This window comes from Choristoneura fumiferana, chromosome 26 (assembly GCF_025370935.1).
Source record: "Choristoneura fumiferana chromosome 26, NRCan_CFum_1, whole genome shotgun sequence".
Classification (NCBI taxonomy): domain Eukaryota; kingdom Metazoa; phylum Arthropoda; class Insecta; order Lepidoptera; family Tortricidae; genus Choristoneura; species Choristoneura fumiferana.
The window spans coordinates 9,330,872-9,356,042 of NC_133497.1; the positions used below are offsets into that span (position 1 = coordinate 9,330,872).

General features: G+C 40.4%; 2 protein-coding genes across 2 annotated transcripts in view; one reads left to right on the forward strand and one right to left on the reverse strand.

Annotated features, from left to right (window-relative positions):
• Nucleotides 1-25,171, reverse strand: part of LOC141442730 (double-stranded RNA-specific editase Adar-like) — a 98,252-nt gene that overhangs the window by 41,542 nt on the left and 31,539 nt on the right. The window contains 1 exon segment of the mRNA XM_074107812.1: nucleotides 23,500-23,651. Coding sequence (XP_073963913.1) covers nucleotides 23,500-23,651 — 152 coding nt within the window.
• On the forward strand, nucleotides 1,342-19,210 carry LOC141443068 (phospholipase A1 member A-like). Its single transcript, XM_074108280.1, has 9 exons — nucleotides 1,342-1,479; nucleotides 8,938-9,049; nucleotides 9,680-9,828; nucleotides 10,634-10,775; nucleotides 11,505-11,590; nucleotides 13,259-13,387; nucleotides 14,910-15,020; nucleotides 18,529-19,012; nucleotides 19,129-19,210. The coding sequence occupies exons 1-9, from the start codon at nucleotides 1,437-1,439 to the stop codon at nucleotides 19,208-19,210; spliced, it is 1,338 nt and encodes a 445-aa protein (XP_073964381.1). The 5' UTR covers nucleotides 1,342-1,436.

A 25,171-nucleotide genomic window follows, 5' to 3' on the forward strand; every position in this document is an offset into this window, starting at 1 on the left:
TACAGCTTCAACGTCTACGCTGTATGGGCATTAAAATAATAACCAAATTTGTACGTAAAATAAAAGAAATAAATAAATATCATGGGACACTTGACACCAATTGACCTAGTCCCAAACTAAGTAAAGCTTGTACTATGGATACTAGGCAACGGATAAATATACTTATATCCTATATCTTACTTCCTACTAATATTATAAATGTGAAAGTTTGTGAGTGAGTGAGTGAGTATGTTTGTTACTTCTTCACGCTGAAACGGCTGGACGGATTTGGATGAAATTGGCAAAAAGTAGTTTATAACCTGGATTAAAACATAGGTTACTTTTTATACCGATATTCCCACGGGATAGGGATAAAATCTCGAAACAAGAACCGCTGGGCTTAGAGTCATGAAATTTGACCATGATTGTTTTAAAGTAACGTCAATGAAAATAACGATTTAATTTTCGGGAATTCCCACAGGAATTTTTAAAAATCCCGGAATTTCAATTCAGCTGCTGGACCTAATGATTTACGTGTGCGAAGCCGTGCGTAAACACTAGTAGATAAATACATACTTAAATACATATTAAACATCCAAGACCCGAGAACGAACATTAAGGGACTGTTTCACCATCCATTGATTAGTGTTAACCGACGGTTAAATGTGATGCCGTCTCCGTCTATTCGAGCAAAACAAATAGAGACGGCATCACACTTAACCGCCAGTTAACACTAATCAATGGATGGTGAAACAGCCCCTAAGTATTATTAGTAAAAAAGGGTCTTGACAGACAGACAACAAAGTGATCTTATAAGGGTTCCGTTTTTCCTTTTGGGGTACGGAGCCCTAAAAACGAAAAAAAAAAACGGGTGACCCGGCCGAGATTCGAACCCGCGCCTCCTGGCTATACGCGCTAAGTGCGCTAACACGTGGCTCCCTACCAACCGACCCGAAACTCTTCATCACTTGCATATATGTCAACAGTAACATATGGTGCCATACTACAACTATCATAAATCACTACTCCTGCATATTAAATGATATTGTAACGGATAACTCGTCTTAAACCGAGTTTAGCTCGACATGTTTCGGGCTATGTCGTAGCCCTTCTTCTCAGGAGCACGCGACTCGGCGGCTGCCGCAACACGCACACGCGCAGCCGCTGAGTCGCGTGCTCCTGAGAAGAAGGGCTACGACATAGCCCGAAACATGTCGAGCTAAACTCGGTTTAAGACGTGAGTTATCCGTTACAATATCATTTAATACGAGCGAGTCTCACGGTAGTTACATGTTCACACCTGCATTGGAAAGGCACAAGAAATGATGTACCACTTTACATTTCCCTGCAGCCCCCCTACCTTCCATCCCAAGAGCGGTACCCCACAGTTGCACATGCGCCGAGCGCAGCGCACGTCCTGCGCCATTTGCAATAAAACGTGATTTTAACCTGTGAACATGCTTACTACAGTGCCGCTTGCCTGTTTCCTGTCTATGATACGTGAGTTTATATTATACTAGGCTTTGCCGGCGGCTTCGTGCGCATAAACCATTAGATCAGAGGAAGTATTGCCTAACGCCCTTTGGGTAGTTGTATTGAATTTCAGAATTTTACTCTACTAATTTCCCAAAAAGTACATCATGGTCTATACTTGTTTTTTTTTAGCATTAGAAAAAGGGTAAACAATCTTGACGAGTATTTTTATTGAAAAAAGTTTTTTTTTTTTAAACAGTAACTATTAGGTACTTATGATACCGAAAGCATGTAAATTAATACAAGCTTTGCGTACGTTGAGACTAGGTATGTTGGTGTCAAGTGTCCCCTTATATTTATTCATTTTAATAACCTATCGCGTAAGCGTCGTTGCGGTTAAGAAGTTTATGCGTTTGCCAGACGCACTAAAAGGGGCGAAACCGCTCGTGTGTGACACACATTGTGTTCGTACTTTCATCATTTACATGGCCGGTCGAGCCTTAAACGCTAAAGTCATCATCATCATCATGTCAGCCGAAAGACGTCCACTGCTGGACATAGGCCTCCCCCAAGGCTCTCCACTCAGACCGGTCTTGTGCTTCCGCATATCCCGCGATCTTAACCAGGTCGTCGCTCCATCTTGTTGGAGGCCTACCGACAGCTCGTCTCCCGGTCCGCGGACGCCATTCGAGAACCTTCTGACCCCACCGGCCATCAGTCCTGCGAGCAATGTATTATGTACGTATGTATACGCTAAAGTATTATGGTAAATTTCATATGTAATTCCGCAAATAAATTCAGAATAAGTTTCTGTTAAAATTTTAACAAAAACCTTATATAACCATTCCTGCGTGGGACCATTCCTGCAGCGTCGTCCTGTATTGTATCCAAGCTGCAGTACCGTTGGTGGACATCTACCTATCGCGGTTGGCTGCGAAGACCACGGAAGAGAAGGTCTTCGAGCACATCCGCGAGCCAGCTCGGGGTCGGTTGAAGGGAGCCGAGGTTTTTATCCGCCCGCTCGAGTCTAATAGAGCCAACAATTTTCGCTCTTTGAGGCACTTGTCCCACAGCCGACGATGAGCGAGAAGCGAGTAGAGCGAGTAACTAGAAACGAGTGGGCGAGCAGCGAGAAGCGAGTGTAGTTTTGTCGCTCGGCTGTAAGCGAGTGTTCGCGTGCGACGGGCGATTACTCGCTCCACTCGACTAGCTCGTGCGGGGCGGCCGCCAAGCTGACATCGCTGAGCGAGTATCTATAGCTCAGCGAGTTTAATAGCTCTTGTCGCTGCGACAAAAGATGTAAGAGCGAGTTCTCGCCGACAGTGTGAACAGCCAGCGATCAACTATTAATATATGTGTCTCTTTTACTTACACAGGATCTTATATCTTTTGTTCGTTTCTTGAGCGAGAAAATAGTCGATAGCCAATCGTTTTCTCGCTGGCGGTGAGACAAGTGCCTTATACTCCAAGTGCCGGCTAAGCACCAGCTGCACTCCGATTTTTGGCCAGAGGGCGTGGTCTTCCGTCGCTTTAGGGAAGCAAGGATAAAAACCCCAAAATAACTTTTTTTTTGTTTTTAACGTCTTTTTGTGTTTTTTATTGTAAGTATAATTTGAATTTTACACCGCATTGGTTTTACTGTAATGCTGTAACTTTTTATTGGCAAATAAATAAATAAATAAATATAAGGCCTTATTTTATGTTTTTTGCAACATAAATAAATACTAAATACTCCGTACTGCCAATTAACACAATACGGTAAGTATTTGACTATTTTGTATATGTTTTATAAATTAAAACTACACAATGCCTGTTATCGAATAGAAAAACAATTTTTAAGCTACCTTTACAAATAACAAAGTTATAAAGGTTTGAAATTCAAGATTAGACAGAGAAAGACATACTGGCATGCTTGCTGCATAGAGAAAAGCGTTTGAGAAAGAGACAGGTATATAGATTTTTCAAAAAATCACTATAAATCCAATTTTCAACCGATTTAAATTTTCTCTTCGCTAAACACTATCTGTATATCTATATTTTCATAATAATATTAAGATATGGCAAAATCAGGAGTTGTCAAACACCGTATTGCGTAACATATAAACAGTCGTTTAAATATCCCTATAGATTTCCAGCGAGAGTTTTCCAGTATAACTAGTTAAGTCAGTTCGTAATAACTTGACTTGGCTGTTGCATCACGGACCTTAGGTTCTGTTTAATAACTAAGGTTTATTTTTAACTAGCTTTCGCCCGCGACTCTGTCTGCAATTTTCCGGAATAACTATCCTTTGTATATATATATACAGCCGACCAGACGACCAGATGGCCTAGTGGTTAGAGAACCTGACTACGAAGCTTGAGGTCCCGGGTTCGATTCCCGTGTCGGGGCAGATATTTGTATGAAAAATACGAATGTTTGTTCTCGGGTCTTGGGTGTTTCATATGTGTTTAAGTATTTTTTTTTTTTTATACGACTGGATGGCAAACGAGCATGTGGGTCTCCACGCTGTAAATAAATAAATATCACGGGACAATTCACACCAATTGACCTAGTCCCAAAGTAAGCTTAGCAAAGCTTGTGTTATGGGTACTAAGCAACGGATAAATATAATGATATAGATATAGATACATACTTGCAGGTGGTAGGACCTTGTGCAAGGTCCGCCCGGATTGCTACCACCATCTTGCTCGCTAATCCTGCCGTGAAGCAGCAATGCTTGCATTGTTGTGTTTCGGCGTGGAGAGTAAGACAGCCGGTGAAATTACTGGCACGTGAGGTATCCCATCTTAGGCCTCTAGGCTGGCAACGTGTCTGCAATACCCTGGTGTTGCAGTTGTCTATGGGCGGTGGTGATCTCTTATCATCAGGAGACCCACTTGCTTGCTTGCCATCCAGTCAAATCAAAAAAAAAATTGGGTACAAAAGTGAATTTTGTCAAAATGTAATTCTGCTGAAAAATGTTTAGAAATAAATTTATTTACGATTATATAAAATAAGTATGAATTGAAATTTGCCTTGCTATTATAAATTAAGAGGGTCGTCGTGGCCTAATGGTTTGACCTATGGCCTTCTCAAGCAGAGGATCGTGGGTTCAAACACCGACTCGCACCTCTGAGCTTTCCGAAATTCATGTGCGAAATGACATTCGAGATTTACCACGAGCTTTACAGTGAAGGAAAACACCGTGAGGAAACCTGCTAAGCAAGTTAATGGTTTGGGTGAAGTTCCCAATCCACACTGGGCCCGCGTGGGAACTAGGGCCCAAGCTGTGTCGTTCTGAGAGGAGGCCTGTGACCAGCAGTGGGACGTCTACAGGCTGCGATGATGGCATAGAAGTATAGATGGGTCGATCAACTACTTGATGTGCCTCGTTGCCATGGTTACGTCCCCTGGACAACTCTTCAAAACCACGAGTTTCTATATGTTTTCTGTGGTTACAATTAATAAAGCTTACTTTTTTGTCATAGTTACAAGCTCATTATTTTATGGACTATTCCTAAGCATATTCATCATCATCATCCCGGCCTATATACGTTCCACTGCTGGGCACAGGCCTCCTCTCAGAACAAGAGGGCTTGGACCATAGTTCCCACGTTAAACAATTTTTAAGCTACCTTTACAAATAACAAAGTTATAAAGGTTTGAAACTCAAGATTAGACAGAGAAAGACATACTGGCATGCTTGCTGCATAGAGAAAAGCGTTTGAGAAAGAGACAGGTATATAGATTTTTCAAAAAATCACTATAAATCCAATTTTCAACCGATTTAAATTTTCTCTTTGCTAAACACTATCTGTTTATCTATATTTTCATAATCATCATCATCATCATCCCAGCCTATATACGTCCCACTGCTGGGCACAGGCCTCCTCTCAGAACAAGAGGGGGGGATTTTCATAATAATATTAAGATATGGCAAAATAAGGAGTAGCCAAATACCGTATTGCCATATTACAGCTGATTTGGGACCATTTCTTGGCATACAACTTCCTTTATTTTTTAATATCTTTCTTTTATGCTACGCTACTTTGTAACGAATAAACACTTTATATTCTACTTATTCTATTCTATTCTACCTGTACGGTAATTTCAAGTAAAAAAAATATAACTGTTTATTTCATAACAATTTTACAATTAGTTAAGTGATATTCCTAGCTTATCTTTATTTTTAAAGATTTTAGTTGCTAGGCTATGAGTTGCCTTAGTAAGTGCGCTGTCGTATTTAGTAACGTCATATAATCGAAATCATATTAGAAAATCGTAATTTAGCAACCGCTCACGCTTGGCCGCGCAAGAATTCAGTCCAAGCGAGCATGTCAATTATGTAATTAGAAGTCAATCAGTCTAATAGACATGTTAATAATAATTAGACTTTACGATACATCGTTTTTTAGGGTTCCGTACCTCAAAAGGAAAAAACGGAATCACTTTTTGCCCGTCTGTCTGTCTGTCAAGTCAAGACCCTTTTTCTCGCGAACGCGTGGAGGTGTCATTCTGAAATTTATATCAAATACTGAGGTCTACTGTCCCTTGGAGCTGTGAAAAAATCAAACTTCTAAGCCAACGCAAATCAAAAGATGCAGCCGTTTATGCTGCAAATTTCCGCAAATTTTCGAGTCTCGCAAGGGAATCAAAACCTACAGGGTACTTCCCGTGAACTCAGAATCTTGAAATTTGGTTCAAGGGACCTATTATAACACAACCAACTAGAAAAGTCTGAAAAATCTTGATTTTTGTTCTGTCTGTAAATATTAATGACCAATGTAATCTGACCCCACACTGCGTAGATTTTGCTAAGAGTAGGGCTCTGCATACACTGGATATATTAAATCAGTCGGAAAAAGCGAGAAATATCAAGACACGATTCCCGTTTACTTACATACCGATAAATGTGTACGGAACCCTCGGTGCGCGAATCCGACTCGCACTCGCCCTTTTTTTTTACATCCATTAACTTTGAAAGGCAAATACCATTTCTCTAATAGAAAAAAGAACTCGTGAAAACTTAGGTTCAATAGCATTCCGAAAATTAGATAAAATAGTTAAACGAAGTATAAGAAAGGATATCAGAGACAACAACACCAATCTAGTCAAGACTGCACTTGTTAATAATACATCACTTAGAGCGGCCAAGCAAGGAATCTTAAAAGGAAAGCCCTGGATTACCAACATGAGGGACGGAAATGGCAACAAGCATAGCAATAGGCAGAAAATATTACAAATCTGTACGGATTTTTACAAGTCACTTTATTCTGACCCATCCAAAAATTATAATTTAGAAGACTACTTTTGCGCTGACAACATCCCCCCAATCACAGAAAACGAAGTGGATAAGGCTCTTCGAAGCATGAAAATGAATAAGAGTCCAGGGCCTGATGGAATCAGCACGGAAACTCTTATATTTGGAAAGCAGATTTTACTTCCCCATCTCACTATGCTATTCAATCTCATACTCAGCTCTGGTAATTTCCTAAAGATATGTGCCATTCTAACATAATACTCCTCCACAAAAAGGGTGACAAGTGCAACATTGATAACTACAGACCAATCAGCCTTATCTCACATGCCTATAAGACCTTTATTAAAGTTATAGAAAATCGTATTGTTGGACAGCTCGACCAGCACCAGCCGCCCGAGCAAGCAGGATTTCGCCCCGGATTTTCGACTACGGATCATCTTCACACACTCAACCAGCTCATAGAGAAATATAACGAGTTTAATAAAACCTAGCTTTGGACTACTCCAAAGCATTCGACAGCCTTCAGCATTCTGCAATAGAAACAGCGCTCCACAACCAAGGCATTAATTCAACGTACATCAATCTACTAAAATCAATTTATAACAACAGCACAGCCAACCTTAATCTCAACAATTTATCTGGCCAGTCGTTTAACATAGAAAAAGGCGTTAAACAAGGCGACCCGCTATCACCCAAGCTATTCACTAGCTCACTGGAAGAGATCTTCAAAAGCCTGGCGGTGGTCTGGAAGGCAAGGGGTGTCATTGTAGGCGATAAAAGGTTGACAAATCTTCGTTTCGCCGACGACATAGTCCTTTTTTCTTCTACGGCCTCAGAGCTCGAACAAATGCTGCAAGATCTCAGCTCTGCGAGCCTTCGGGTTGGACTTCTGATGAACCGGACGAAAACACAGGTTATGACCAACAGCACAAAACGTAGGATTGAGGTGGACGGGCACGTCATACAATACGTCGACGAGTACATCTACTTGGGCCAGATAGTATCTTTTAGCAATAGGCAGGATAAAGAAGTGGAAAGGCGTATCGACAATGCCTGGAAGAGCTTCTGGTCCATGAAGAAGCTATTGAAGGGCAACCTTCCACTGTCACTTAAGCGGAAACTGGTCGACTCTTGTATACTGCCCATCTTAACCTACGGTGCCCAAACATGGTCCTTAACCGAAATTCAGAAGTCCAAGTTGAAGGTTTGCCAGAGGGCTATGGAGCGCAGCATTTTGAGTGTCAAAAGAACAGATCGGATCCGGAACACCACACTGCGCTCGAAAACGTGCATAGCAGATGTCGGGAGAGAAACCGCCAGGCTGAAGTGGGACTGGGCTGGCCATATCTGCCGCATGCACCCGGAGAGATGGGCACAGGTTACTACCCAGTGGGCGCCCCTAGATGGTCAACGGAGGCGCGGCAGACCGAGACGGACGTGGCGGGACGACTTGGACGCATTCAAAAACGACTGGAAAAACTTAGTTGCCGACAGGGGAAGTTAGAAATCCGAGGGAGAGGCCTTTTCCCAGCAGTGGGACATAGAAAATTGCTAACGAAAAAAAAAAAAAAAAAAAACTTTGAAAGATGAGTCAATTCATTAATAGAAAATACTCGGCTAATTGACGACCAGATAGCCAAGGCCAAGTGGTTAGAATACCTGATACGAAGCTTGAGGTACCGGGTTCGATCCCGGTCGGGGCAGATTTGTATGAATAATACGAATGTTTGTTCTCGGATTTTGGACGTTGAATATATATTTACGTATTTTTCTATATAAGTATGTTTATCCGTTGCCTAGTATCCATAATACAAGCTTCTCTTTGAAAAATCTCGTATCTAAAATCAAAATGTCCACAAAATTGAACCTTGACATAATGTACATAAAGTTCACTCAGAAAAATTACCTATTTTGAGGTAGGAGTTTTTTTTAAAGTAGTGACGATATTTCGGTTCAGTTTTTCGATTTTTTTTCAAAATGACGCTCCGTCAAATGAGAGCGCAATCGGCAATTTTTGAAAAATATTAGTTTTTCTTTTACAAATATACAATTTTACTCGCAAATGTGATTGATGAAAAACATTGTATGTCGCACGGGCGGTACTAGAATCACGAACATCGACTCATTAAAGCCCTCAGTCTTCGACGTCGGGCTTCTAATAGACTCTCGTTCGTAATTCCTTATTTACCGCCCTTAAGACACAATGTACTATAATTGATAAAACTTATTGGCCTTTCCCCCGCAGGTCCACCAGGGGTGCAATTCGAGAAGGCTCTCCTGCAAGTGGCGCCCGTTGACAAATCCAAATGTCCACTCATGAGGGACACCAATGACGTTGAATTCCAACTCTTCACCAGGTCAGTGAAGAGTATCCAGTTCTTATAGTTTCGTCAAGTCCGTCTGTCTGTCTGTTTGTCCGTCCGTCCGTATGTCACATGCATTTACCTCGAAAACTACAAGATGTATATCAATGAAATTTGGAGTAGGTACAGATGTCTGGTCAAAGCCGCTATTTAGTTTGTATAAAAATTGTTACAAAAATAAATATTTATAGGGGGGGAGGGAGCACTCCATACACGTAACAGAAATTGAAAAAAAAAATTAATGATTGAATTAATAATAATAATTAATGAATTGCGTTTCTAAAATTTTCATCCATTCCCCCTTGTTTGTTTTATCTAAAGTTGGCAATACACGACAATGGCCCAGATAATCATTAGTCATTTGAAAAGTGGTCAGGAGTTATTGTTTAGTTCATAAAAACCTATCAACAAAAAGTCCACCAAAAAAAAACTTTCGTTTTGCACTAGCAACACAATACAAATATTCACAGGCCTCCTCTCACAATGAGAGGGCTTGAGCTGTAGTTCCCACGCGAGCCAGTGCGGATTGGGAACTTCACTCACACCGTTGAATTGCTTCGCTCGTTTGTGGCTCTTAAACCTACCTAAACACTCGTGTCAAAGTAAATGCTCGTCTATTCGCAGATATAACCCGACCGTGTACCAAGAACTGGTTATCGGCGACGACGACAAACTCCTGGCTTCCAACATCAACTTCCACGACCCCACCGTGATATACTTCCACGCGTTCATGGAGCTGCCAGACGAGAACAGCGGTCTGCTGGTTCGGGAAGGTACAGTAGCGGCAGCGTATGAACGCAGATTCGGGTTAAATGGCTCGTTGCCTCGTTTTATGTTCTTCGGGTCGTCCCATTCGTTTTTAGTCAAGTTCTTAATTCGTCACATTCTGATTTCGTCATCCATTCTAGAGAACTTGACAAAAAACGAATGGCACGACCCGAGACGATACCGGCTACGCTCCCCTTTCTTATTCCAACGTCTCTACTCAGCAAACTAAAAGCAAACTATTAAAATAACTTTTACTAAACTTTACTTTAAAGAAGAACTTCTCGAAGAGATTTCCAGACTTCCTTCACCCATTCCTTTACAACTCGGTCTTGAAATTCTGCAACATCTCCAAGGCTTCCCTCGCGAAGTTACATCCATGCTCTTAAACTGGTTAAGTAGTTTAAATTGCCGCGATACTGAGACAACACACACACACGCACACACACACACACACCACGCACGCACGCACGCACGCACGCACGCACGCACGCACGCACGCACGCACGGCACGCACGCACGCACGCACGCACACACACACACCACACACACACACACACACACACACACACATACAACTTGTTCGTTTTGTTGCCTAATTTTTAATTTACACCATTTTTGACAAAATTTAGTTATTTAAATCAAATCAATTGTTTGTACCCCGATCAGGTTTCCACCGTGACAGCTTTAGCCTAGGTGTGGAACCCAACGGACAACCCCCTACTTGTAAATTGTTTTTGCGTTAATAATACAATTTTGATTTTTTGATTTTGATTGATAAATATCTTATTATAATTATTTAACTTTCCACAGCCTACATGCTCCGCGGGAACTCTAACGTGATAATGGTGGACGCGTCCCGGCTCGAGGCCGGCCCGTGGTACTTCACGGCGGCCGAGAACACTTGGTACATAGGACGGTTCGCCGCCAAGTTCATAGACTACCTCGTGTCCAGGTCAGTGCTACATATGCAACAGGTTCCTGTTGCTCCATGAGACTAGGGCCGAACATCAGTCTCCCAAAGGACTGGCAACCTGTGATACTCCTCGTGTTCAAAGGTGTCCATGGGCGGCGGTGATTGCTTCCCATCAGATAACCTAGCTAGTTCCCCCCTGTTATATAAAAAGGACTATTGGAAAATAGTGTGCTATTGGTCCTGTAAAATCCCTCGCTCTGGCCTTTGGTTCAAGTTTCTAACTAGCTTAGTCAGTGCCAGAAAAATTACAAATAAAGCGTAACACGCGCCAATGAAATATTTTAGCGAAGTTGCATACTGTTTAATTTAGATAACTCAATGCTGGCCGTTTTTGCTGTCAGTTTAATTTTCTTCTAAAAATGGCGAAGCGAAAAGCGAAGCTACTCCAACGTCTACTAACAACAAAACACACGAATATTTTTTTAAATAATGAAGGTATTCCAAATAAATGCGATCAACTAACTTAAAATGGAAAAAAATATTTTTGGGATCTCTGAGTTTTACTGTTATTTAATTAACACCTTGTATAAAAGGCACCTTATCTAGTAATTAAAAAAAATGTTTATAATGTTGCTGATAAATTTCCTCGCAATCAAAGTGAAGAATGCATGACTTGTTCATAGAAATCATTTTACGCTCGACTGAACTGTGATCTCTCGCCTGCGGCTCGGGGGAACCGTCACTTGTACAATCTACTATTGTTCGCAGAGGCCTGGACCTGTCCAAAACGCATTTGATTGGCCACAGTCTGGGAGGACAGTCCGCCGGTGTCGCGGGCGGCTCGCTCAAAACAGGTAAGCGTGACATGAGTATAACGAAGTATAAATATAGATCCCACTAATATTAGAAATGCGAAAGTTTTGTAAGTCTGTTTATTTTTTACCTCTGTTCGATACAGCGCCATCTATAGTTCATCTGCTGAACTAGATAGCTTGCTAATTAATCAAAATGATCGATGCCCGTTGACATTCATGAACCTCAGCAGTTACAAAATAAAACGCAAATGTGGTGGCGCTAGTATCGCGCATCAATATAAAATAAGGTTTTTAAGTTTGTTTGTCACTGTTCCATTGCAATCGGCTTCGGAGTAAAAAGTCCAAAAAATCAGCCGGTCTCTCATTTCGGGCACCCAACTTTACAACCTCTCATGTCTCACCATCAGTGGGTGGGACCATCAGTGGTGTAGCGGTATAGCACGCGGTACGGATTACCGAGGACCTGGGTTCGATTCCCAGTGATGGTCTTATTTTTCTGATTTTTCTGTGCATCTATATTTCAGTTCGTATTTTCAATTTCGGTTTTACGGGATGACCGTAAAAGTAAAAATTTGGAATTGAAATAAAAAATACAAAAAGATTCCAAAAACCAATCATAACCTCATCACGTCTAAAGCACTGAATTGATCTAGATGAAATTCGATTTACAGATAGTTTGAGTAGAGTGACAGTATGAAATGTCAAATGTAAAAATAATGCGACCAGCATAATAGATGATTCGATTTGTAGCATTCGAAGATGGCGGATGTAGACAATATCTAATTTTGCTATTTCTGTTTCTTTGGCTAGTTGAAGTATAATTTTGATAGGGTTTTATGCGGCGATTAACCTTAACAGTGAACAGTGATCCCAAAATCCTATATTGCTCTCGTGTCTTAACATTTTTAATGCGCAAGTGGTCTCCGCGTGGTTTCTGGAATTTTACTATCAAGTTGCAAAAACTACAATTACCGTACAACGTCCCTCTCAAAGAGAGTTTACCTTGACACTGGCGAAATTGTCCTATTAATTAGGACAGAAAAGCCATATTTTAAAAGAGAAGAAGAAGACCAGCATAATATGAACAGTGCTGCTATCTGATTTCGGTTTTCGACATAATTGCAAATAATCGATAAAACATAACATTTTATGGAATAAAAATTAAAATTATAGCATTCAATATTCTACTTTTCACAAACATTAACCTCGTAAGTCCTGACTTTTTTTATCATACATAGTTCTACAGACCGAGGCGAGAATTCAAAGTTATGTGATTTTGGAAATTACTTACATAAATTTAAAGTCCACATTTCATTGAAAAATTAATAACTTAAAATTAATAACGATATCTGTCCGGGTGAGCGGTTAGTTCCGATGGAGTGCCGAAAAGTTTCTCGATGAGGGCTACGGCATAGATGTCGCTAGTGTCGCTGCTTAAGTGGCTAAATAAGAAACAACACAAGCTGATATATGAGGTGCATAGGAGAAATTCGTGTCTGTATCGTTGTCCAGCGTTGGTGCAGCGGCACGGAATGCCGAGAACCTGGGTTCGATTCCCAGCGCTGGTCTTATTTTTCTGGTATTTTCTGTGCATCTATATTTCAGTTTGTATTTTTGAATTAGGTTTTTATTCCCGCGGGCTAGCGACAAACGATTCTACGAGCAACGGGCTAGTTTAGTTAATTATAAAATGGTTGTTTCTCGCAGGCCGCGTATCCAGGATCACCGGGCTGGACCCCGCCTTGCCGCTGTTCGCCAACTTGCCGCTGGACCAGCGTTTGGATCCAAGCGACGCACACTTCGTGGACGTCATACACACGGACGCCGGCATATTCGGTGAGCCATTGTCAATGAGGGCTATCGCGAATGAATTCGCCGCTAGGGGCGCTAGTGTAGCGTGAGGTCTCCGAAATGTCAAATCTCATAGTTTTTGGGTGAGCTACGCGGGTTTATTTATAATTAGAATAATTTTGTGAATATTTTGCAATATCTGAAATTAATTATGGCAAATATGCGTTCCGGAGCAATGAATGTCTGTGTTTTGAGACAGTTTTGTCTTTCGGAAACCTTTGTCCTCCCTTTTTTCCGAACAAAACGGGACTATGCAACACTGTGGCATGCTCGATATTTTTATGGTACGGTTTTAAGGTGTATTAAATATGATTTAATCTAAACTTTGTTTTCACGCCCGTAATAACAGACTTTTGAAAGCCATACTTAAAAACCTCACGCAACAGTGCGCCATCTAGTGAGACAAAAAACGATAGCCCTCATTCATCATCATCATTATCTATATCATCCATCATTATCATAATAATAATAATAAAGATACTTACTCAATAGTTTGTTTACAAGTTATAGGTATGTACCATCAGCCAAATAAGTGGTCTATCAATTTTTAAAAATCCCTATCAAATGAATATGTCGCTAAAGTCGAACTTTCAAGTTGACAGACACGTCTATTGGCATTATTGTTTTATGACATGCAAACGATTATCAACTTTATGGTGGTAGACCACATATTTTGCTGATGGATGGTACATCACATCACAAATAAATAAATAATACAATCAAACTATAAATTCAAACAATTATTAACTCATACGTAAAACCTAACCAACAAAAGTTGGATTACCTCCGACTTTGTCACTTCAAAGTCAAATCAAAGTCAAAATATCTTTATTCAATTTAGGCTACAAACAGCACTTATGAATGTCAAAAAAAATCTACCACCCAATCTTCAATATCTCACAACGGAACCGATTTTGATGAAACATGTCTAAAAACATCAACTTTCAAATGAAAAAAACCGCATTCAAATCGGTCCACCCGTTTAAGAGCTACGGTGCCACAGACAGACAGACACACAGAGCGGTCAAACTTATAACACCCCTCTTTTTGCGTCGGGGGTTAAAAACAGAAGACGGCACACTCGGAAACGCCTTCCAGAACGGAATTGCATTAAAATTCAACTAAGAGCCCCTGATTGAAAATACAAACTGAAATATAGATGCACAGAAAAACCAGAAAAATAAGACCATCACTGGGAATCGAACCCAGGTCCTCGGTAATCCGTACCGCGTGCTATACCGCTACACCACTGATGGTCATCTCTCTCTCTCTTCTCTCTCTCTCCTCTCTCTCTCCCCACCCTCCTCTCCCTCTCTCTCTCTCTCTCTCTCTCTCTCTCTCTCTCTCTCTCTCTCTCTTCTCTCCCCCTCCCCCTCTCCCCCTCTCTCTCTCTCTCTCTCTCTCCTCTCTCTCTCTTCTCTCTCTCTTCTCTCTCCTCTCTCTCTCTCTCTCTCTCTCTCTCTCTCTCTCTCTATCTCTCTTAACCATCAACTGCATTGTGTTATAGGCGTGAAGACCCCCACGGGTCACGCCGACTTCTACCCCAACGGTGGGATCAGCCCACAGCCGGGCTGCGAGCTGGAGGTGGTGGTGCCGCAACAATTCTTGTTAAACAAGTGTAAGTAACAAATCAGTACTGATACTGACATCAGTAAAGTGCAAAGAATGGGTGTAGTTATTCAATCACATGTCACTTGGAACACGGGTCCAGCTTTATCCACCTGTACCGATAATGATCAAGATGCTATTCGACCACCTGATTTTGTGCGACCTAATAATCAAAGCACACTTTTGACAGCAAGCAATCGATTCGCTCGATTGATCATGTTTTTCGTGTACACCGAATATTTTGAACATGAAACTACCGTGAGACTCACTCATATTAAATGTTATTATAACGGATAACTCACGTCTTAAACCGAGTTTAGCTCGACATGTTTCGGGCTATTTCGTAGCCCTTCCTCTCAGGAGCACGCGAACCGGCGGCTGCCGCAACACGCACACTACGCGCCACCGCTCTGCTCGCGCGGACTGCCGACGAAACTAACACCGGCGCACAAAACTACCCGCATTTTTATCGTCATTTTTATTATCAATGTCTAATGTAGGGTAGCACACCACACTAACAACATCACTCCGTAAAGGCACGTTCACACCAACCGATGACGCAGCACGAGTATTTCATACTTTTTCCAACTCGGGGGTACCGACCAACCACAATCCCGGTTAAAATTCGGATGACCGACCAATCTCAATGGCTTCACGCACTTTCGAAATAGCCCGAAACATGTCGAGCTAAACTCGGTTTAAGACGTGAGTTATCCGTTATAATAACATTTACACCGAATATTGATAAATTTAGTAGGAAATAACTTAATTCAGTCACAATTGGACCAAACACAACCTAACACAAATCTATGGTCATTCGATCCGATTGGATTCCGATTATAACGACTTACAATAACAGGTCGAGCGAAAATTTGGACACCCTAATAATGCACGACCTAATATTGTACGACTTGATAATTCTAGTCCAAAATGAGTTCGTATTATCAGGTCGCACAGTGATGGCTGAGCGGTATAGGTCGATCATTACTGGTCCCCCAAAGAATGAGCTATTTTTAGCTGTAGCATTTTCCAGACATGTCAGTTATTTTATCCATTCGTCCGGAATACGAAAAAGGCAGTGATTCAAAAACAAAATTATTATTATTCGTTTATGTATTAGCAATAAATACATACGCTTGCTTAACGAAGTCTAAGTTTTTCTTCCCAAAAAAAAAATTAAAACCATTCTACTTCTTCGTATAGCGGACAAGTTTTCACCTGGATAATCCGCATGAGTTTTTTTATCTGGATTTTACTGTTAATAAATTTAATCTATGTTTGATTGTGTCAAACATATATAAAAATATATTACTAAAAACCAGTTACTTGGAAAAAATACGATTAATTAACTAACAATTGCCTTGCATGTACTGATGTGCCAAAGGAAACTTTCTAAAATTGCGAAATTTTTCATATAAATAAATTTCGGAAACTTCTCACAATTTGTTATGGGGATTGAAATTTCCGTTCTGCAACTTGCACATCTGTACTTGTATGCCAATAAGCCATTAACAACAGCTTCGTAACCAACTAACCCCCTCCCCTAGTCTTCTGCAGCCACTGGCGCTCATACATGTACTACGCGGAGTCAGTTCTGCGCCCGCGCAGTTTCGCGGCGGCGCCGTGCGCGTCGCGGGCGCACTACGAGCGCGGCGCGTGCGCACCAAACTACGCGCATATGGGATACGCCGCCAGCCCCGAGTAAGGGATCAATAACTAGATCGATAACACCAAAAAAAAAGAATCAATATTGAATAATAATAAATATCATAGTACAATTGACACCAATACAGTATTTGACAACTCCTGAATTTGCCATATCATATAAAATTTAGATATACAACTGTTCAAAGCAGGAAAAAAAAATCGTTTAAAATTGAATTTATAGTGAATCGCTTTCCTCTATACAGCTGCTATGGTGCTACTTGCGTAAGACGCTAGAATTTCTTCCTCTGAATTTCAGACCTTTTTTTTTTATTCGACTGGATGGCACACGAGCAAGTGGGTCTCCTGATGGTAAGAGATCACCACCGCCCATAAACAACTGCAACACCAGGGGTATTGCAAACGCGTTGCAATCATAGAGGTCTAAGATGGGATACCTCACGTGCCAGTAATTTTCACCGGCTGTCTTACTCTCCACGCCGAAACACAACAGTGCAAGCACTGCTGCTTCACGGCAGGATTAGCGAGCAAGATGGTGGTAGCAATCCGGGCGGACCTTGCACAAGGTCCTACCACCTGCAAAACCTGCTGCTTTATATGTAAAGATAACTTAAAAAATGTTTTTTTTATAACACGCGTTGAAAAGCTTTGAATTATACAATAAACAAAAAATAGTCAAATATCGTGATTGTTATCAAATCATTCAATCGTCACTCAATAAATCAGTTATCTAGTCACTCAATCATCCTTTATTTAATCAATTACCTACTATAATTTAACTTTAAAAAAACTGCCAAATATTTTCCAATCAATTTGTGCTTAGCAACCAACAACTTACGTGATTAAAATCATCTAACTCATCCAGCAAAAAACTAAACCAAATAATCATCCTGTCCACTAGCTAACAAGCATTATATACTAACGACTCTTCCACATTGCAGTGACACTACCTACCTATATGTAGATATAGGTACATTGTATTAATGGTACGATCACAAGCGTTAATTTGGGACCCATTTCGTCAGAAAAAACCTTTGAATTGTCATACAAATGACAGATATTCGACCTTGGTGGGTCTCAAATTAACGCTCGTGACTGTAGTTCCATGAAGAAATGAGGGCTATCGTTTCTTGTCTCACTAGACGGCGCCACTGTTGCGTGAGGTTCTGAAGTGTGGCTGTCAAAGTCGGTTATTACGGGCGTGAAAACAAAGTTTAGATTTAAATCATATTTTAATACCTTAAAACTGTACCATAACAAAATATCTAGCATGCCAGTGTTGCGTAGTCCCGTTTTGTTCGGAAAAAAAGGGAGGACAAAAGTTTCCGAAAGACAAAACTGTCTCAAAACACAGACATTCATTGCCCCTTATCGCATAATTGCCATAATTAATTTCAGGTAATGCAAAATATTCCCCAACATTATTATTATGACCCAAGCCCTCTTGATCTGAGAGGAGGCCTGTGCCCAGCAGTGGGACGTATATAGGCTGGGATGATGAATGCAAAATATTCACAATATTATTTTAATTATAAATAAGCCCGCGTAGCTCACCCAAAAACTATGAGATTTGACATTTCGGAGACCTCAAGCTACACTAGCGCCTCTGGCGGCGAATTCATACGCGATAGCCCTCATTGCCTTAAAACTGTCACAAATCCTAACTTCAAGCGGCTTTGTGTCCGATAAAATCATACTTTTAATACTGACAGACTAAATAGGATATTTTTTTTACGCACGAAACTACCTTAATACAGACTTAGCAAAACATAAATATTGTTTTAAAATAATCAAAGTATTTTTATGCATATACATAGGTACATTAAACACCTTGCATATATTACATGTTACAGGTGACAGAAACACAAAACCACAAGGATACTACAAATTCGACTTGAAACCAAAGAAACACGGAAAAAAAACAAAAACAGACAAACACAGAAAAGTACATCTAAATCCACGAGACACTACACTCGGAACTACAAGAGAAGAATTCACAGTTATTGATACAAAAAGACAGGCACTACATAAAACAAAGACACAGAAGTCTTCGTCACTCTATAGCATAGCTGAATCAGGAGTTAAAAACACAGTCCCAAAAGGAGTTATGACACCAGAAAACGTTATAAAACCAACCGATGCAGGCACAAGACATCTCAATAAAAACACTAAGAACAACGACTCCATAATCCATAGAAAAACAGATACATCAGCTACGGAAAAATCAAGCAAACCAGTCACAATTCACGCTGTGCGACTATACTCTACTGATAAAACATCTAGACAAACTAATGTAGAGGAATCGTCCCCAGATACACCTTCCGCTTTGTACTCAATGTATCCCATCGAAACAGTGGAAACATCGCACGTCAAAAAACGACAAAAACGTTTCCTACCATTTTTCAAAAGATCCGAAGCGGGCGAAAGCGACAATTTCTTCTTCAAAATTCTAGAATTTGTCAACAAGAACAGGAAGAGCGTGATACCTGTCTTCACTGTTGTGAGAGAGATAAACACTCTAGTAAAGAGCGCTAATGGCGAATTAAATCATTCTAGTAAAGAGAGGAATAATTATATAGGTCATAATCCACCTATTTCCCCTTTGGTCACTTATAATCTGGAACTTGGTAGTGACTCTAAGGCTAAAGCGTTTGTGAAAAGACTGTTGGGGCTGAAGGTAGAAGGCGACCGGCTCACTATAGCGGGAAAATGAAAGGTAAAGATAAATTACCACGAGCTTTACGCTGAAGGAAAGCATCGTGAGGTAACCTGCACAAACCTGCCAAGCAATTCAATGGTGGGTGTCAAGTTCCCAATCCGCACTGGGGCCGCGTGGGAACTAAGGCCCAAGCCCTCTCATTCTAAGAGGCCTGTGCCCAGCAGTGGGACGTATATAGGCTGGGATGATGACGATCATGACAACTGTCATACGTAACGGTAGTTCAAAAAATGATTTTCCTTTCGATAACACGCATTGTCTATATTAAATATTAAAAAAAAAAACAGTGAAACACCCTATTTACTGGTTTGCAAACTTTTGCCGGGCCGTGGTGGCCTAGTGGTTTGACATAACGCCTCTCAAGCAGAGGGTCGTGGGTTCAAACCCCGGCTTGCACCTCTGAGTTTTTCCAAATTCATGTGCGGAATTACATTTCGAAATTTACCACGAGCTCTGCGGTGAAGGAAAACATCGTGAGGAAACCTGCACACACAAACCTGCGAAGCAATTCAATGGTGCGTGTGAAGTTCCCAATCCCAAGCTCTCTTGTTCTGAGAGGAGGCCTGTGCACAGCAGCGGGACGTATATAGGCTGGGATGATGAGGGATCACCAATTGGTTTCTTCGGAGGTCCGGTTTTTAAAGTAAAAACACCATCGCGGTCTGTTTCTACTTGAGTTTATTAAATAAGTTAAGAGCGTTTATACCTGCTCAGCTGGCAACGTTGCAATGAGGGCTATCGCGTATGAATTCGCCACTAGAGGCGCTAGTGTAGCGTGAGGTTTCCGAAATGTCAAATCTCATAGTTTTTGGGTGAGCTACGCGGGTTTATTTATAATTACAATAGTTTTGTGAATATTTTGCAATATCTGAAATTAATTATGGCAAATATGCGTTCCGGGGCAATGAATGTCTGTGTTTTGAGACAGTTTTGTCTTTCGGAAACCTTTTTCCTACCTTTTTTCCGAACAAAACGGGGACGATGCAACACTGCGGCATGCTCGATATTTTTATGGTACGGTTTTAAGGTGTGATTTTAATTTAAACTTTGTCTTTACGCCCGTAATATTAGACTTTGAAAGCCATACTTAAAAACCTCACGCAACAGTGCGCCATCTAGTGAGACAAAAAACGATAGCCCTCATTGTGTTAGTTTTTCTCGATTATTCCATAAAAATTGAATGAAAATTAGACTAATTAATGTTTATTAACGGTTTTTAAAGAAAATAAAAGTCTGTACCGAATAATTATTGGAGTAGACACATTAACTTATTTATTAAGAAGTGTTCTATCAGACAACATTTTTAATTTTCATTAAATTTTTATGGAATAATCGAGTAAAACTAACAAAAATGCAACGTTGCCAGCTCGGCAAGTATAAACGCTCTTAATGTTATTTACAAAAACAAGGTTTTTTTATCATACTAATGTGAATTATTAAATGAAGTATTTACTCAATAATAAAAGTTAATGTTTAGTTAAGATCCGCGCAAAATAGGCTAGCGGTCCGGATGCGGACTGCGGTCCGCCATTTGGTGACCCCTGTAATAGGGCTCCGTGAAATATTTAATTTGCTAATAGGATTTTATCTCCAAAGAACTTTGAACTGCTGGACTAATTTAATTTTTTTTTTCAGGCTACGGGGGACATACTTCCTGAAGACGCGAGACCATTCGCCATTTTCTTTAGAGTAAAAGATATATATTTCATTTTGTTACCGTGCAGAAACTATGTACTACATTTAAGTTTACCTACAATGTGTTATTTTTGATTTCCGTCAACATTAGGGGAATATCTGCTCTGTACAAACATCGCAAAATTTTGTCAATTGTATTTTTGTTTCTTTGCTTTTGTTCTATAAAGAGTTTACATACATACAGCAGGTCAAATGAAGTAAATTTCTCCATAACCTAATCAACTTGGAAAAGTTGAAAACAACCACATACTCGTAGTTATTTCCAAGGTCAACATCTCAAAAACGGCTGGACTGATTTTTATCAAACATTGCTAAAAACCACCGCAAGAAAACTCGCTTTCACTAAAAACCGCATCGAAACGGTCCATCCGTTTGAAGAACTACGATACGACAGACAGACAGACACATAGATACTGGCGTCAAACTTATACCGCCCCTCTTTTTGCGCCGGGAGTTAAAAAATAGCAGTGGCTCTTACTGTTTTCAAAGATAATCAAGATAAGATAACTAATTACGGGCAGTAAAACAAAGTTAATTATTAATCCTACTAATATTATAAATGTGAAAGTTTGTGAGTGAGTGAGTGAGTGAGTATGTTTGTTACTTCTTCACGCTGAAACGGCTGGACGGATTTGGATGAAATTTGGCAGAAAGTTAGTTTATAACCTGTATTAAAACATAAGATACTTTTTATCCCGATATTCCTACGGGATAGGGATAAAATCTCTAAATAACAACCGCTGGGCTAAGAGTTAAGAAATTTGGTATGTAGGTAGCTGGACGTCTGGAATAACACATAAGCTACTTTTTATCCCGATATTCCCACGGGATAGGGATAAAATCTCGAACTAATAACCGCTGTGTTTAGAGTCATGAAATTTGGCATGGTTGTTTTAATTTAACGTCAATGAAAACCACGATGTAAATTTAGGGAATTCCCACGAGAATTTAATAAAATCCCGGAATTTCAATTCAACTGCTGTATCTAATGATTTACGCGTGCGAAGCCGCGAGTAAACGCTAGTTTATGATATTTTTTAAAAGTTCATAACTAAAGTTTATAATTCACACATATTTAGCATTATAATTTTACAATTTGACCTAAAGAAATGACTGTGAAGCTGTTATGTAAAAATAATATCTAAAAAAAAAAAATTTTTTTTTCTTTTGGACAAAAATTTAATTACTCGATAGTTTCTATCAACGAACCAAGTTGTCGAAGTTAACGGAAATGAAGAGAAGCACGGTGTATAACTAGTTAGTTGAAAATCGTTTTATTTAATTATACTTTTTACATATAAAAGGTCTTTCAATAATATTCCGGCAATCTTACCTTGACTTTTTAACTTCTTAAAGGAATAAACGCGTCGATCAACTTTTCGTGTATGGTCGGTGGTTCCCTGATTTATGTATGTACCAATGAGGGCTATCGCGTATGAATTCGCCGCTAGAGGCGCTAGTGTAGCGTGAGGTCTCCGAAATGTCAAATCTCATAGTTTTAGGGTGAGCAACGCGGGTTTATTTATAATTAGAATAATTTTTGAATATTTTGCAATATCTGAAATGAATTATGGCAAATATGCGTTCCGGGGCAATGAATGTCTGTGTTTTGAGACAATTTTGTCTTTCGGAAACCTTTGTCCTCCCTTTTTTCCCAACAAAACGGGGACTATGCAACACTGTGGGATGCTCGATATTTTTATGTTACGGTTTTAAGGTGTATTAATATGATTTTAATTTAAACTTTGTTTTCACACCCGTAATAACAGACTTTGAAAGCCATACTTAAAAACCTCACGCAACAGTGCGCCATCTAGTGAGACAAAAAACGATAGCCCTCATTGCATAGAAAAGTGGATACTCATATTAGGGCTCCGACTGTACCTACCTCGTTGCCATGGCTATGTCCCTGGACGACTGTTTGAAACCATGAGTTTCTATGGTTTCTGTGGTGTAAATGCCCATTCCGATCGCTAGTCATAAGCTATAAATGTTATTCCCACGATATTCCCACGGGTTAGGGATAACATCTTGAAATTTCAACTGCTGGGTTTAGAGTTGTTAAATTTTGGACAGTTGCTCTTAACACAAACTCAATGAACACAAACATCACGCCTGTATTCCCAAATGGGGTAGGCAGAGCACACGAAACGTCACCGCTTCGGAGCCACTTTTAGCAATTTTAGGTTTAAAGTTTGACAAAAACGGTACAATAGTGACAGGTTGCTAGCCTGTCGCCTACGGTATACCTAAACCTATATCCTCAGTCGCCTCTTACGACATCCACGGAAGAAATGGAGAGGTGTAATTCTAACCCGACACCACACGGGTTTCACAAACAACTAGACCTCTACCTCTAGTGTCAGTATATGGACGGCGTATTTGTGTTGGGCCTTACGAGGTGACTGACCTGTACATGTGGTGGGGGTGCAGCAGGGAGCCCAGCACCAGCGAGTGCAGGTACACGGGCCGCAGCAGCCGCGCCAGCAGCGCGCCCTGCATGCCCACCACGCACCAGCGGCACACCTTGTCGGAGCACGACATGGTCAGGAGACGCTCGCCCTGTGGGTAAGGACATGCTGTATAAAGCGGGAATGGTGGCATCCTGTATAATGGGTAAAAAGTAACATCCTGTATAATGTGTAAAAAGTAACACCCTGTATAACGTATGAATGGTAACACCTTGTATAATGGGTAAATAGTAACACTCTGTACAAAATGTGAATAGTAACACCTGTACATTATGTGAATAGTAAAATTCTGTATGTCATGTAAATAGTAACATTCTGTACGTATGAGTGGTGACATCCTGTACAACGTGTGAAGAGTAACATTCTGTATATCCTGTAAATAGTAACACTCTGTACAATGCGTGAATAGTAAACAATTAACCTTATAGCGTGTGAGCGGTAACATTCTGTAGGTAACAGCATACGAATGGTAACAACCCCATACAAAGTGTGAATAGTAAGGTAACATTAACACTACTCACTAAACGGGTGTAGTTATTGTACGACCTGGACAATGCTCGACCGATTTTGTACGACCTGATAATTCAATCACATGTCACTTGGAACACGGGTCGAGCTTTATCACCCTGTACCGATAATGTTCAAGGTGCTATTGGACAACCTGATTTTGTACGACCTAATAATCGGAGCACACTTTTGACAGCAAGCAATCGTTTCGCACGATTGATCATGTTTTTCGTGTACACCGAATATTAATAAATTTAGTAGAAAATAACTTAATTTGGTCCTGGCGCTTCGCCGGCCGCTGCCGCGGCACGCTCGCTACGCTCGCTCGGCTCGCGCATTGTGGTCACAATTGGACCTAACACAAACCTATGGTCATTCGATTCGATTGGATTCCGATTATAACGACGTACAATAACAGGTCGAGTATTAACAGGCCGAGCAAAAATTTGGACACCTTAATAATGCACGACCTTACGACTTGATAATTCTAATCCAAAATGAGTTCGTATTATCAGGTCGTGCAGTGATGGCTGAGCAGTATAGGGTCGAGCATTACTGGTCCCCCACTAAACTACGCTTGTAAAATTCAATAAACTACTCACTACACTACACTACACTGTAGCAGTCAGTAAACTACTCCCTACACTACACTGTAGCACTCAATGGTCATTTTCACTTTAAATGGTCCTTTTTTCAGAATACGGCAATTCTGGATTCTCCTTGCTCAGAATTACGAGCACTATTGAGTTTGACGAAGAAAAAAATGACCACAATTTTCCATACATATTTTATGTTTCCATTTCGTAACGAACTACAGTTAGAAAAAAGAAAGTCAGTCACAAAATAAGAGTCACTTTTTTTTCTTCGTCCAAATCAATAGTGCTCGTGATTCAGAGTAAGGAGAACCCAGACATGTTGACAAAACTGCTGAAATTTAAAATTAATGCGGTGGTAACTCATGGGATTTTTCCCATCCCATACCCACTAAAGAAATTGGTGGTAACTACTGGGAAAAAAACCCAGTTGTTACCACCAATTAGTTTGGTGGTAACAGATGGGAATTTTTATTCCCATTATTTACCAGTGGTAACAGGTGGGAAAAAA

What these genes read in the sequence shown, in the direction of transcription:
- LOC141443068 (XM_074108280.1), top strand. Translation starts at nt 1,437, where the DNA reads ATGCTTACTACAGTGCCGCTTGCCTGTTTCCTGTCTATGATAC. An exon ending in CTGTTTCCTGTCTATGATAC is followed by an intron (nt 1,480 to 8,937) that starts GTGAGTTTATAT and finishes TTTCCCCCGCAG; the next exon opens with GTCCACCAGGGGTGCAATTC. An exon ending in CGGTCTGCTGGTTCGGGAAG is followed by an intron (nt 9,829 to 10,633) that starts GTACAGTAGCGG and finishes AACTTTCCACAG; the next exon opens with CCTACATGCTCCGCGGGAAC.